Source organism: Lobosporangium transversale (genome assembly GCF_002105155.1).
Source record: "Lobosporangium transversale strain NRRL 3116 chromosome Unknown BCR41scaffold_67, whole genome shotgun sequence".
Classification (NCBI taxonomy): domain Eukaryota; kingdom Fungi; phylum Mortierellomycota; class Mortierellomycetes; order Mortierellales; family Mortierellaceae; genus Lobosporangium; species Lobosporangium transversale.
Genome location: NW_019029045.1, coordinates 34,388 through 48,031, shown reverse-complemented (window position 1 = coordinate 48,031; position 13,644 = coordinate 34,388). Strand labels below are relative to the sequence as shown.

At 39.7% G+C, this 13,644-nt stretch overlaps 8 protein-coding genes across 8 annotated transcripts; 3 read left to right on the top strand and 5 right to left on the bottom strand.

Moving 5' to 3' along the window:
• Positions 1 to 5: 5 nt before the first annotated feature.
• Positions 6 to 1,562, top strand: BCR41DRAFT_215834 (hypothetical protein). Its single transcript, XM_022019983.1, has 2 exons — positions 6 to 1,108; positions 1,414 to 1,562. Exon 1 carries the CDS (start codon positions 23 to 25, stop codon positions 1,100 to 1,102), a length of 1,080 nt encoding a protein of 359 aa, XP_021875885.1. The 5' UTR covers positions 6 to 22; the 3' UTR covers positions 1,103 to 1,108; positions 1,414 to 1,562.
• Positions 1,563 to 1,717: 155 nt separating this feature from the next.
• On the top strand, positions 1,718 to 3,504 carry BCR41DRAFT_401722 (hypothetical protein; the record flags this gene model as incomplete). Its single annotated transcript, XM_022029242.1, has 3 exons — positions 1,718 to 1,850; positions 2,000 to 3,045; positions 3,199 to 3,504. The coding sequence occupies 3 exons, from the start codon at positions 1,718 to 1,720 to the stop codon at positions 3,502 to 3,504; spliced, it is 1,485 nt and encodes a 494-aa protein (XP_021875884.1).
• Positions 3,505 to 3,595: 91 nt separating this feature from the next.
• BCR41DRAFT_363894 (hypothetical protein) lies at positions 3,596 to 4,312 on the bottom strand. The gene has a single exon (XM_022025965.1). It carries the CDS (start codon positions 4,235 to 4,237, stop codon positions 3,770 to 3,772), a length of 468 nt encoding a protein of 155 aa, XP_021875883.1. The 5' UTR covers positions 4,238 to 4,312; the 3' UTR covers positions 3,596 to 3,769.
• A 148-nt stretch (positions 4,313 to 4,460) lies between these two features.
• On the bottom strand, positions 4,461 to 4,885 carry BCR41DRAFT_363893 (hypothetical protein). Its single transcript, XM_022025964.1, has one exon. It carries the CDS (start codon positions 4,810 to 4,812, stop codon positions 4,597 to 4,599), a length of 216 nt encoding a protein of 71 aa, XP_021875882.1. The 5' UTR covers positions 4,813 to 4,885; the 3' UTR covers positions 4,461 to 4,596.
• A 205-nt stretch (positions 4,886 to 5,090) lies between these two features.
• On the bottom strand, positions 5,091 to 5,919 carry BCR41DRAFT_363892 (hypothetical protein). The gene has a single exon (XM_022025963.1). It carries the CDS (start codon positions 5,783 to 5,785, stop codon positions 5,237 to 5,239), a length of 549 nt encoding a protein of 182 aa, XP_021875881.1. The 5' UTR covers positions 5,786 to 5,919; the 3' UTR covers positions 5,091 to 5,236.
• Positions 5,920 to 8,183: 2,264 nt separating this feature from the next.
• BCR41DRAFT_363890 (hypothetical protein) lies at positions 8,184 to 9,173 on the bottom strand. The gene has a single exon (XM_022025962.1). It carries the CDS (start codon positions 9,011 to 9,013, stop codon positions 8,444 to 8,446), a length of 570 nt encoding a protein of 189 aa, XP_021875880.1. The 5' UTR covers positions 9,014 to 9,173; the 3' UTR covers positions 8,184 to 8,443.
• A 1,392-nt stretch (positions 9,174 to 10,565) lies between these two features.
• On the top strand, positions 10,566 to 12,119 carry BCR41DRAFT_363888 (hypothetical protein). The gene is made up of 5 exons (XM_022025961.1): positions 10,566 to 10,627; positions 10,770 to 10,792; positions 10,916 to 11,379; positions 11,468 to 11,697; positions 11,856 to 12,119. Exons 1-5 carry the CDS (start codon positions 10,604 to 10,606, stop codon positions 12,042 to 12,044), a joined length of 930 nt encoding a protein of 309 aa, XP_021875879.1. The 5' UTR covers positions 10,566 to 10,603; the 3' UTR covers positions 12,045 to 12,119.
• On the bottom strand, positions 12,100 to 13,499 carry BCR41DRAFT_363887 (hypothetical protein). Its single transcript, XM_022025960.1, has one exon. It carries the CDS (start codon positions 13,213 to 13,215, stop codon positions 12,340 to 12,342), a length of 876 nt encoding a protein of 291 aa, XP_021875878.1. The 5' UTR covers positions 13,216 to 13,499; the 3' UTR covers positions 12,100 to 12,339.
• Positions 13,500 to 13,644: the final 145 nt, after the last annotated feature.

The window sequence follows — 13,644 nt, the reverse complement described above, 5'->3', positions numbered from 1 at the left end:
TTAACCCCGTCCATCAACAACAATGAATGTCAAAAGCAAGTGGAGGTTTGATCATCACTTCCTTCTTCCTTCCGCTATTGAATCAAACCTCGAAAAAGAAAAAAATAAAAAAAGATCACCACATCTTGCCATCAATCCACAAATGGATCAGATTAAGTCGCGTTCGAATGGATTATCCGACCCGTATAAGCAACCGCCAATGCTAAGGTTTCGCTCCTTCCATGATCGACACTTTTCAGATGCTCAGCGACAAACTTTTTTCGCGGGTATTGCCAGTGCACCCATGGCCTGGTCTAGTCAGAACTCGTACAATGGATACGAATATAAATATGGGGCAGTTCCTACAGCATATGACACTATGACTGACTTCTCGTCCTATCAAGAGCTCATTCATGAGCACGAGAACGTTGAGAAAGAAGAAAAAGAGTCCTTTGACTCACTTGATGAAGAACAGGTTCAGAATACAAGTCTTGATGCTAAGTCAGATAACAATGACTTTCAAGCATCTCCATTAAGCAAGGAAGCAATTGAGATCTTTGAGTTTTCGCGACGGTTTCGGCAAGAAAAGGCCGCAGCCGCTCTGTTAGAGCAAGAGCGACTGAAAAAACGTAGAAAAAAACGAAGAAAACTCACCAAGCTTGGATTTGCAATTGATGAGGGTGACAGTGGGGCGGAATCAGATATCAACATTAACAATACAAGTGATCATGGCCCAGCCGAATTAGAGCAGCAAGGTGGCGGTAATTCCAAAGAAGTCGATGATTCTGATGATGACAGCGATAGCAACGACTCTGATGATGGGCACGATAGTGTCTATGAGGAGCCATCGCCTATGGATAATTCTTTTATAAACTCGAAAAGCCATCGGACTGAAAAGCTCCGTGAACGTCTTTATGGACAATGTCCGGAAATATGGACAATTGAAATGCTTGAGCGATTGGTCAATCGGTCGTACATAGATAGTCTTGGGCCACAGATATCCCCCATTGCTACTGGTACATCAAGAGAGATCAAGAGACAGCGATCAAAGAGCGACAACAGTCAACCAATAGATCGACAGAAACAAGTTGTTTACTGGCCTAGCATGCCTTTGCGATGCTGATTGTAAGTAAGAAACAAAGCTATGCCTTTTTTTTTTATTTTTATTTCTCTGTGGTAATATATACTAGCAAGAAAATGGAATCCTCCAAACAAATTCTTCACAATGATGATCCTTCATCATCCTTGTTCTTGACTAAGAGTACTGTTGTGCCTTGGAAGGAAGATAAAGCGTTGATATGGCCAAAAATATCACTTGCTGAGTGAGGATTTGTTGGAATTCTGCTTCCGAATATGCAAATATTTTTAATATTTTGTTAGTTGTATTTTGTATTAATCAACTGTTTCCTTTCTTTTTTTATGGTTAACTGACAGCCGAAATATTTCGATATGCCAATGTTGGAATTGATTGTAAAACAAAAGAAGGATACAACAGACGAAACATTTTTGCATCTCTGAACTTCATTCTATGGGGCTGATTAGTAGGACCTACCAGAATGGACCTGCACAAGGTGGTTCTGCGTGTAAAATCCAAAATAGGGTAATTTCCAGAAAGATTAGTGGCACAAATTATTTAGTCATATATTTTATTCGGGTGAAATCGTTGTTTCCTTCCCAAACATTTCCTTGCTTTCATTCGAAACATTACACCTCTCATTCTTACCGTTAAACAACCATAATGAGCGCTGAAAGCGCAAAACCGCCACCTCTTTTGGATCCATTTGGAAATGAAGTGTGTTTGCTCTTTTTCAAGCATGGCAAATGTCGTTATAAGAAAAAGTGCAAAATGAGCCACATTCTTCCAGATAAGAGTAAGCCTTATGTGAAAGATACATATCTTTCCTCTTTCTTTATTTCAAGCCTATGGAGCAATCCCTTTTTGTGTATAGAAACATAATAAATCTAACAATAAAAAATAAAAATAAAAATGAAATCTCCTTCTGGCTTCTCTATTTTTTAGATGCTTCCTTTATGACAAAGATGGAGAACATTATGGTTGATCAACCCGCTGTAGTGACTGAACCAAAGATAGCATTTTCGATCCAGAAATCAGTCCCCTATGGAAGATCGATAGGGCCAAAGTCAATCTCCACAAAATCTCCTACTCAAGGAGTGAGACGAGTATCCACTCAGGGATACCAAACGACGACTAATATGCAGCCACAGTTCGTCACTAATGTTGACATTAACAAGGAGTCGCAAGATATAAGCATGGCAGCTACAACTATCGGAACTACCGATACTGTAGGTACAACCGCTACTACTACTACTACTACTACTACTACTACTACTACTACTACGACTGATATCCATAAAACATTAGGAAGTGATCAAACATCATTATCCATTCAACAACAAGGAAAGCAAACAAAAAAATCAAAACCGAGACGGTCAGTCAAACCTACGTCGAAATGTTTACTTGAATCACTCTTCAGGACCGCCATATCTTTTGCAGAAACCAATAAAGATCGGTATTCAGAAAATCCATTTGTAATTGGGCCACGACCGCAGACCACGAGGCACCTTCAATCATCACTATCTCGAGAAGAGAAAACTAAGGCTAAATCAGCATCTAAGAAAGCAAGAGCAAAAGCAAAATCTGGATCTGGATCCAAATCCATAGCAACTGTCCGTCCGACAACATCACCGTCATCACTGTCTTTAGTAGAGCCATACTCTACAAACGAATCTGAGGTCCTTGATGAAAAAGTTGAACAATGGTACATCACCAATAAGGCACATATGGAACTTCATCAGGGAAATAACAGTAATTCATCATCGTCGCCATCATTATCATCCAGGCGACGGCTGATGGTCCTTACAAAGCCTACGACAGCGCGACAGAAAAGTCAACTCAAAGCGATGCGTAAACATCATTGGGAATGTCAAGTAGAAATTGAGCACAATCTGAAAAGAAATATCCCTACAGCATTCTCTCTCAGGATAGTCCGTTCGCGGATTGATTGGGAGAAGATTGCGCCATATATTACACTTATGATTCAGGCGGTAGGCATTTTTATCAAAGAGAGAAGCATTACGATATCTAGAAATTGGAGAAGTATAAATCCTCTTGCAGATCTGATCTTCACTATGATTCACTATACATTTCTTTTTTCTTTTTTTTAAAAATTTAAAAAAAAAAAAAAAAAAAAAACTTAGGCATTTGATATGGATATCGAGCACATCCATTTACCGATTATTGGAACAACTCTGTGCACATTATTGGAACATCGAGAACTCAGTGGGCTGGCCTGTGAAGAACTTCTTGTTTCATGGGGACTAACGGAGATCAACGCTCGAAGATTTACAAGCCACCTCTGGGAGGTTTTAGTTGCAGCCGCCGGAGAAGCGACCGTACGTGAGGGCGGAAAAGGAGTGGGTTTCCGGGTACGTCAATTAGAACAGAAAGAAGATTTTATAAAAATAAGTTCTAAACTCCAGGTATTGAATAAAGCACCCACGTAAGAAATAAAACTTGTATATGTATACTAAGCAATAAGTGCTATAAATTACATGTTGATATTTATCAACTTCTGTCAAGATAGCGATCAGGCATTTGGATTACATAATGTTTCTTTAATTACTTATTATATTATTCAAATATATTTTAGAAAACTATTGTACAATGTGTATCTACTATAAATTGGTTATAGACAAAAGAAGAGCTGAGTAGAAGGTTAAGAGAGTAGAGAAGAAGCGTATTGAAGTAAAAGACAGGATAGGCGTTTTTTTAACGAGCAAGCAATGGTTTGTCCAAACCCAGAGCCTGCGTAAAGCTTGATCGGCGACGTTCACGTTGCTCGATAGGGGGAGGGATGGGTAGGCCATCAGCATTATGAGTAATTCCCTTCTTAAGCTGCTCCTCTCTTAGTTTGTCTACAAACAAGGCCTGGGCACGGACGACATCTGCATAGTCGCCCTTAATCTCGGATGATCTGCGTCGAGAATACTTGAATTCATCGCGCTGATCATTATCGTCGAAGCTGCTACGTGAGGATGTGGGGGAACGAGCTTGAGAAGCTGAACGGGAGCGAAGACGCTCTGCAAATGCACGTAGTGAGGAGCGACGACTCTTGGCTGAATCGGATGTTAAGGACTTGGTCAGAGGAATAACCGATGATGTACGGCGGCCACGAGTGTCCTCGTCATGTGAGAGCTGAATGGAAGGCGTCATAGTGTTGTTAACAGTCTGGTTCATACTATTTTGATTGAAGGGGCGTTCTTGGTTGACTTTGGGAAAGCTTGTTTTTTTTTTTTAGAGTGGTCTTGGTATAATGATAAAAAAGAAAAAAGAAAAAAGAAAGAAAACAGGAAGTATTTATACTTTTTTATTTCGACCGCCCCGATTCCCGAAAGTCCAAAAAGGTACTGGTCATCTTATTCAAAAGCCAACCAAATATTCTAAAAATAAGTTAAGCATCGACCGCAGCAAACAATTTTTGACAGCCAAGTGAACACTCCGGAATAAGCTAGAAAAAAAAAGATTTCAAATTGCCTGCTTTGTAAGGAAATCGAAACTTAAAACAGTCAACTGACATCTGACATCATCTGAACTTTCTAGCCAATCTCCGTTCGGAGACCAAAATTGACTATTTGACCAAATAGGGAAAAAAGAAAATACGGGAAACTGGCTGTGTTAGGCTGTTTAGTATCCGAATCTTTCTCCTCGGAAACTATTGTCGTAAAGACTAGTAGGCTGCCGTACAGGTGGAAGGCTGATTTGGCGTAAGTGTTTGTGCGCATATTCATATGATCGATACATGAGCAATACATGTATATACATATCGATGTGCAGATAAAGGGCCTTTAGAATTTGGACACGTTATGCTACTCTTTCAGCTTGCTGCGGCTGGTTGACACGGGCATAAAAAGCTAAACTACAAAGTTAATCCAATCTAGACTAAGAACAAGAGGCTGGTGGCGACTCTTTTTTTTTTTTTTTTTTTTTTTTTTTTTCAAATAAAAACTTATCCTGTCCAAATATGGCTAATATACTCATCGCCACAACTCCTGGCACATCTTTCAACATTTAAACAGGTGATTATAGTATATAATAACAAAAATGCAATTCGATTTATTAGAAAGAAAAAATGACTAGTGCAATAAAAACAATGGCTCAAATGGTATCTTGGGTGTGCAATGTAAGCTGAGCATTATTAATTAGAGAGAAGAAGGAATAAAATAAAAAGCTTTTGCTTTAGAAGGCCAACAAGGGTTTGTCGAATCCCAAAATGTGAGTGATACTTGAGCGTCTGCTGCCGTTGCGTGAGGGAGGAATAGGAATACCATCGGCATTGTGGGTGACACCGTTCTTCTCCTGCTCTGCTCTCAACTTCTCCATGAACTCGCTCTGTGCACGAACAACGTCCGCATAAGGAGAGCTGTCATTATCCAAGGAGTTTCTGCCGGATCGTGAACCGGATTTTGAGGATTTACGAGACGATGTAGACTTGACAGAGAAGGCAGAGGCTTGAGTGGAAGTACGGCTCATGGAGAGGTCATCAGCGCCACGCTGACGGGAGCTGGAACGAGAACGAATACGTTCCGCAAAAGCTGTCAATGAGTTACGATAGCTTTTCTTGGTCTTGGCCTCTGTAGAAATTGAATCAACAACAATTTCTTCTTCAATGAGGGGTGTCACAGAGTGATCACGTCCGCGACGGTCAGGTTCTTCAGCAAAGGCAACAACTGGAACAGGGGAAGTTGCCTGAATCTCAGAGTTGGTGTTGGCAATTGAAGCAGACATAGTTGTGGTTGTTGTTGTTGTAGAAATAGTTGATTGGTTGGTTGGTTAGTTGGTTGGCTGTTTTAGCTATAAAGCTGTTGTGGAAGTTGTTTCTTGATTGAGTATGTGATGATGAAAGGAAAAAGAAAAAAAAAAAAAAAAAAAAAAAAAAGGGATAGAGTAGTCATGGTTTTATACTTTTTTTTTTTTTTTCCTCCAATATGAGTTTCTGGATAGCTCTCCACAACTTGAATGTATAAAATGGGTTTGTTTCTTGTGATGGTCGCATGATGCATATGTGCATTGCTACCCGAAACTCAGCTCATAGCTCAGCTCAGCCAAGGAATATATTGGAAAAATAGAGCCCTTTTTAGACCCTATTTGGTCCCTACTTGCCCCATTGTGCTATTGCCCGTGCCTGTCAAACAATACCGAAATACGGACCGAGAACTGAGTTTGAAATGGGTATTGGGACGTGCTTATTGAAAGTCTAAATAGCTTTAACATGGGTTACCTATTTGAGTCGACTGCCTTTCGGATGGGGTTCTGGCCTGACACAACAAAAAAAAAAATTTGAGCTTCCCGATTCAGACCCATGACTAATATACCGTACACCATCATAAGAACAAAGACCATCTTCACCCCCTAAAATCAAAAACCTTCGGAACTCAAAGACCCGCCACTCATAAACGGTCTTGATATATTTAGTTCATCGTTACCCACTATATATAATCGTTGTCAAAGACCAAAATCTGTTGTTTATTAGCATGTTAGAGATCGTCCTCCAATATCTGACCTTTTTACGCGAGCGTCATGGATACCCCTACCCACATGATATTCTTGCTCCTACCCTTCTAGAAGGCACTTAACGGAATACATGAATATTGTTCGGCATGCTCTGTTCAGTAGTATATATATTGGTGCTCTTTTTTTTTCTTTTTATTTTTGACATGCGGAGTATTTTGAAAAGACTCTTTGGCTTGCAGCAAAACTGCGGCAAGCCATTCCTGTTGTTACACATTGATTTTCCTTTTTTCTACTTGCAATAAAACGTTTTTCACCTATTGGTCCATTCTCTATCCGAAAAGATCTACAAAAAAAACACTTGTCACTAAAAGTGGACTAAGAATGGGCCATTCAACCATGTTTATAACGAAGGAGGGGCGTCTGGACAGCTTGTGCCAAATCCATCAAACTCAACCTGATGGACATTGTTGTCTATTGGTGCATTGTATCGTGTTTCATTTTTTCTTTTTCCCAAGTTCTTGTTATTATTATATTGTGATTATTCTGTTATCCTTGGTCTAGTCCTGTGTCTCATGAAAAAAGAAGTGTAGTTCCTTAACAAACGTCGATGAGGATTCAAAGTGTAACAAGCACATGTTCTGGCAGTATAACAGCGTGAAAAGAACAAGATCAAAACAAAAAATCATGTTCTGTGGTACCAATGTTCATGTATGCAATGTATAAATGTATGCAAACAACATCCAACGCCAAAGTATGTTAATTGAAAAAGGGTCTAAAAACTATTGAGATTTTTGTTTATCGAGTTATGGAGATACATTGAAATTAGTCATCGTGAGCAGCAAAGCCTTTCAATTCTTTTTTGTCCATTATATCCGTAGAATGAAGCGACGGAGAATGCAGAATGGTAGAAAGAATATGTCTGCTTTGTCCACGTTTTTCAGCTTTCTTCTTTTTTTTTTTTTTTTTTTCGGCGACTCAATTCAGAAAGTTGTGTTACTGAGTGTAAAAAAATTGGAAAGGTCATAGCACAATAGGCAATGCCCAAGTATTTCTTCACACTCTCCCTTTCCCCCCTTTTTTTTTTTTTTTTTTTTTTTTTTTTTTTTGGAAAAGAGATACTGCCCCAAGAGAACTTTACTGTCATGAAGACATTCATGCATGACAAAAAAAAAAAAAAAAAAAAGAAGCTTTACCGGGGGAAGTGTTAGAACCATGACCATGTCAACTTTGTTTCTTTCGTACCTAGTCAGTTAACCAACTGAAAAGAGAGAAAAAAGAAAAAAAATACATGGTCTTGAAGTGCTCGAGTGTGCAATACTATCTACTAATGATTCATATTAGATGAAGAAGCCCAGATGATGCCTTTGTTCTCCTTGCTCGATGTATTGTGTGGAATGTTGTGGATTCTATAGAAGATCACATGCAAACTAAAACACATTCAGTCCAAGAGCAGCTTCAGTGAACGAGATGTTCTCGTTTTTTCTTTCTGCTTTGCCCATGGGCTCATGCCATACTCATCAACTCCTTATATCTTACTGGTTCATATCAAGGATGCATGCATGTTTAGATGCATGTCTGAAAAAAAAAAAAAAAAAAAAAGAAACGCGTGTATGTACCAACTATTTTTTTTTTGTCCACCTCGTGTCTGTTCATACAACAATCTATGACATGAGCATGCAATCAAAATATACGATTTTTTATTCTGATAGATTGTCATAGTGGCGTGAACCACACCAGCTTTCTTTATTACGTGAGTATGAATAACTAAACAGCAAAGAAAAGTAAGGGGAACAGAGAAAAGGAGGGAAGGGATACAGGTAATAAGATACAACGAGTACACAAATGAGGTATAGAGAGAAAATGGGACGCTCGAACCCTGGGCGATCGGATTTCAAGTTTAGAATCAAACCTCAACTTCAATGGAGGTTTATTTTATCGTGACAGTAGGGGTTTGTCCATTCCCAGTAAATGTGTCACGCTGGAGCGACGACGCTCTACAGGTGGAGGAATAGGCAAGCCATCGATATTCTTCTTGATGTTTTTTCGTAATTGTTCTTCTCTCAGCCTCTCCATGTACAAGGCTTGAGCTTTTGCAACATCTGCATAGGCTCCCATGAAATCAGATGAACGACGACCAGAATATTTGAACACAAAATCGTCACCACCGTACGACTTGCGTTTATCTTTTGTAACTTGTTCATCGTCTATGCTTTGGTTTCGAGACCGAGAATGTGAAGAGGTACGGAGGCGTTCTGTCAGGTTCGACCAAGAACTGCGACGGTTATCGGGTCTGGAACTTGATCCTCTCATGGTATCAGTCGTCCATGATTTGAATAGAGGAATACTTCGGAGTATGCGTGGACTTGAGGCTCCCGAGGAGGAGGATTCGTTTTCATCCTCGGCGTGGGCAGGTACTGGATTACGATTACCATCTTCAGAAGTGGATGCAAAGTGAATAGACGAGGGACGAGGCAAAGCTCCTGATGAGGCTGGTCGAGTCATGATGACAGGTATTAATGGCAATGAATGACAAATGAGAGTAAGAGATGTTCTTGTTGTTGGTTGCTGTCTGTCTGTCTGTCTGTCTGCAGCTATATTTTTTGTTGTTTGGAGGAGATGGAAGGAAAGAAAGGGATGAGCTCCACCGATGGTCAACCTTTTTATTCATGTCATCGACCTTTTTTTTTTTTTTTTTTTTTAAAAAAAAATTATTCATTTTAGCGTGTCAGCGCGCGTAAAAAAAGAAAAACAAAGCAAGGGAGAGAGTGTTGCTCGAGCACATCATGGGTGAAGTTGGAAGGAGGATGGACAAGCGAGACAAGGCAAAGGGTCAAGGACCAAGAAGGACATGCATGCATGCATGCACACTGTATTAAGCCTACATTTTGCTGCAAGCTAAAAAAGCTTACATGCATCAACCTTTTTTGGTTGCTTTGCCTTTGTTTATACCCTTACACTCTACCTAAACCAAGATTTTATTTAAAAAAAGTCTTTTCTAGTCGTCTCGGAATTCCGTTGTTCCAGCACGTATGACCAGCGTGTGTTGTGATAGGACCAAAAGACCAATTTCGTTGCTTAGAACGTGTTCGAAACAAATTTATTTCCAATATCCCCTCTCTCTCTCCTTCTAGCCTTGTATTTCCAAACAAACAGAACATTTACACACCCACACACTCTTTCTTTTCGATACCGTATGACTTTAATATGATCCAGTCCAGGGTCCTTGGACTGGACTGGGTGGTGTATGGATCCACCCAAACATGCAACCTGAGCAATAGTTTAAAAAAAGTACATGTACATGCCTTTGTACATAGTATTTATATTTGCATATAGATATATATAAATATTAATATTAATTTTAATATACATATGCCCTTTATATATTCATACGATACAAACATGGACACGTATGTACAAGAATAAATATATATATATATATATAATACATGTTATCGATGGATAGCAACGGTTCTTCAGCTGAAAATAAGAATACATGTATATAATACGCCTTCAGTGACATCGAAAACAAAAAGAAATTCTCCGTCAGGGCAAAACATTGCAAACATTCGTATACAAACAATCATAAAAGTATACATTTACAATCCAACCTTCAACCCTTCGACCCTTTAACACTTCCAGCTCTCGTGACCATCTTGTATATTTTAAAATTCTAAGGAGTTTGGTCTTTCTTTTTTCCTGTCAACTCTATATCCAGATATATTCAGGACATCGCTTCAATCATAGAAAAGAACTACATGTACTTGAACTGTACATGACAAGGCAGGAAAAAAAAAGAGCCCTTCATTCTTTAAACGATATATAACAAGATAGGGTTATGTCAGAAGGAAACAAAAAAAAAGAGAGAGAGACCTTCGTCTTTTTCCCTTTGCTTCTAGCCCTTCTTCCAGCTTTTAGTTGAAGATCATAGCGATCATAGCGTAAAAAATAAAAAATTTCTCTTTTCCAAAAAAACCTTATTTGCTGTGGCGTTCTACGCCACTCGTGTCATGTGTTTGCACAATTGCCCTAGGGGTTTTTTTGAGGTGTGGGAAAGCTTCTTTGTTCTCCAATCTAATATTGACACTTCCTCTCATGAGGCCCTCCATGCAATCCCTGGTAAGCGAATCATCTAGCTCAATGACACAGTCTACTTGCATTTCCATTCGTTCATCTTATATAAGAAGGCTCACTATTTCTCCCTTTATTTCGTCTCCCTTTTTTATTATTATTATTATTATTTTTTATTTTTAAATAAAAGCGTTCTTGGACGCGTCTTATTCGGTAAAGCTTTTTTTTGTTTTATCTTTTTTTTTTTATTTTATTTTTATTTGATACTTTCTCTAAATTTACATCCAACTCCACACATGGTCTGACACAAAAAGCCTCCAATTCGATTCATTTTAGGTTCATTGGCAAGGATGGTAAGGTCTATACTGGAGAACCACAGGGACCATTAACTTGGCCAAAGTTGATTGCAGCCTCTGGTTCCAAACCATCATTGGACAATGTCAATCATGCTGACAATCTGTCAGCCAAAGTCATCAAGGGCGACATCTTCTCATCTGCTTCAGAGGTTTCAGATACGGTCGTTCCTGTAGCGAAGCTGCTTTCACCCCTGGCATATGTACCTATTTTCCGATGTATTGGCCTCAATTATGCAAAACATGCAGAGGAGACCAAACTCCCGATCCCCAAATTCCCCGTGTTGTTTATGAAACCCTCCATGGCCCTTCAGGATCCCTTCAAACCTATAGTTGTTCCCAAAATTGCAGAGAATAATCAGGCTGACTTTGAATGTGAGCTTGCAGTCGTCATTGGAAAGCCTTGCAAGGATGTCAAGGAGAATGAGGCATTGGATTATGTCCTTGGTAAACTAAAAAAGTCACGACAGAAACTAGGGGGAAAAAAAAAAAGGCAAATATTGATGTATTGACCAAAGTAACTTCTTTAATATAGGATACACGGTTGCTAATGACGTTAGTACACGCAAATGGCAAGGTACCAAACTTGGATCTAGCCAATGGTGCTTCAGCAAATCCTTTGACACCTTTGCGCCCCTTGGGCCATCCTTGGTTTGTCCAAGTCTGATCAAGGATCCTAATCAACTTCGTATCAAAACCACATTGAATGGAAAAGTGATGCAGGACTCTAATACCTCGGACATGATCTTCAATGTTCCTTATTTGGTGAGTTTTTTTTTTTTTTTTTTTTTTTTCTTTTAAACTTCAAAAGAATTAGGGTCTGGCGACTATTATTGGCTTAACTATAAGTGAATTAAACATGTCTTACCCTTTTTTTTTTTTTTTAAAAAAAAAAAAAAAAAAAAAAAAAAAAAAAACGACAGATCTCATTTTTGAGTCAGTCAACTACGTTGATGCCTGGAGATGTAATTTTGACAGGAACGCCTGAAGGTGTTGGTTTTAAACGTGACCCACCAGTGTATCTTCAACATGGAGACCATGTTGTATGTGAGGTTGAAAATATTGGCGAGTTACATAACAATGTCGTTTATGAAAGCAAGCAGCATCAATGATCACAACTGTAATAAAAATAGATTACAATTCCTCCCCATTAGCATACTAGTGTACAGTATGCACTTCATTTTAAATGGCACCATGAGGCGCAGAAAATTGAGTCTTGGACAAAAATTAAATCATCCTGCTGTATTGCTATTTATTTATTTATTTTTTTCAATCCTGAGGAGAGGATAATGCTTTATGAGAGAAGAGAGTGATGGCGTTTGTCGATCCGCATTTATAAAATTCCAAAGGAAGAACATTTCCCCGTAGAAAAAATGATCCGTGGGAAACCCTTTTTTTTTTTTTTTTTTAAATGAGCATCTTGTTGGGGCCGCCCACGCGTGTTACTGGCTGACTTTCAGTATCAACAACATTAGGGTTGACAGGACCAGGGATCTTAATGCCGTCAGCGTTGTGAGTGATGCCCTCTTTTTGTTGCTTGTCTCCCAATTGTTCCATATATTCCAACTGAGATTGCAGTGCTGTAGCATAGGGTCCAGTGATCTCTGAAGACTTTCGGCGCGACCACTTGTACTCTCTATCTTGAGGAGGATTCAACTTGCTTTTATCGCCGTGTTCACCCTCATCCTCTTCAGGAATCCTAGTACGGCTAGCACTACGACTGACACTGCGGCTACCAGCACGATCCATGCTTGGTTCTCTGCTACGAGTGCGTGAGGAGTCTCTTGACAAAACTGCGATGATGGAACGACGACGTCCCTCACGAGGAGGGTTCACAGGTGGGGGGATAGGGATACCATCGACATTGTGAGTAACACCACTCCTAGCTTGTTCCTCACGCAACTTTTCCATGTAGTCTGTCTGTGCTCGAAGGACATTTGCATATTCTCCACGCATATCAGTCGACTTGCGACGGGAATATACATATTCCTTGTCCTCGTCCTCCTCAGGGACAGAGCCATCGATCAGTGGGCGCTGACGAGAACGAGAGCGGGAGCGGGAACGAAGACGCTCTACAACAGAACGAGAACGAGAGCGAGAGCGGGAGCGAAGACGGTCCACGAAAGCTGAGATGGAGTTGCGTCTGCTATGAGGCTTTTCATTGTTGTCGTTGCTGTCGGTGTTGTGATCAGCCTTGTGGGTGTCGTTATTGATGGGGTGGACACTCTGAGTACGACCACGCTGCTCATCCTGAGCATCAATTTGGATAGCGGGTGAGGACATTGTTCGTTAGTGAATGAGGGAAATATAAAATATATAATAAAAATGTACAAGAGGGAAGGAGAGGAAGGAAAAAATAATAATAATAATAATAATAATAAAAGGTGGGAAAGTACTTGAAAAATATGATTCCTCAGGAACAAGTCTTGTTGCTTTTATGTTGTTTTAGTTGTTGAAAGCCTAGCCCGGTTCCATCTTTTACCAAGCAATGAACACATTTGTTTGGATCTTTGATTGTGCAACCCCACTATAAAAAAGACGTGTGCAAATAAACAGCTGAACCAACGGTTAGTTACAAACGGGTTTTGTGTGTTGGTTGGTTTGCAGCTGACTGCAGATGATATCGATGTCACTGTCTCTATTCCGTTTGGCCATTGTACCTTCCGAATCTAAAAAAAATGGATTGCCTCTTTTGGGTCGTGTGCGCAAATT

Bases quoted from the DNA above. Each gene is read 5' to 3' on its own strand.
- BCR41DRAFT_363887 (XM_022025960.1), bottom strand. From the start codon at position 13,215: ATGTCCTCACCCGCTATCCAAATTGATGCTCAGGATGAGCAGCGTGGT.
- BCR41DRAFT_363890 (XM_022025962.1), bottom strand. From the start codon at position 9,013: ATGACTCGACCAGCCTCATCAGGAGCTTTGCCTCGTCCCTCGTCTATT.
- BCR41DRAFT_363888 (XM_022025961.1), top strand. From the start codon at position 10,604: ATGAGGCCCTCCATGCAATCCCTG. The intron at 10,628-10,769 runs GTAAGCGAATCA...TTTAAATAAAAG, and splicing joins GGCCCTCCATGCAATCCCTG to CGTTCTTGGACGCGTCTTAT. The intron at 11,380-11,467 runs GTAAACTAAAAA...TCTTTAATATAG, and splicing joins GGCATTGGATTATGTCCTTG to GATACACGGTTGCTAATGAC.
- BCR41DRAFT_215834 (XM_022019983.1), top strand. From the start codon at position 23: ATGAATGTCAAAAGCAAGTGGAGGTTTGATCATCACTTCCTTCTTCCT.
- BCR41DRAFT_363894 (XM_022025965.1), bottom strand. From the start codon at position 4,237: ATGAACCAGACTGTTAACAACACTATGACGCCTTCCATTCAGCTCTCA.
- BCR41DRAFT_363893 (XM_022025964.1), bottom strand. From the start codon at position 4,812: ATGTATTGCTCATGTATCGATCATATGAATATGCGCACAAACACTTAC.
- BCR41DRAFT_363892 (XM_022025963.1), bottom strand. From the start codon at position 5,785: ATGTCTGCTTCAATTGCCAACACCAACTCTGAGATTCAGGCAACTTCC.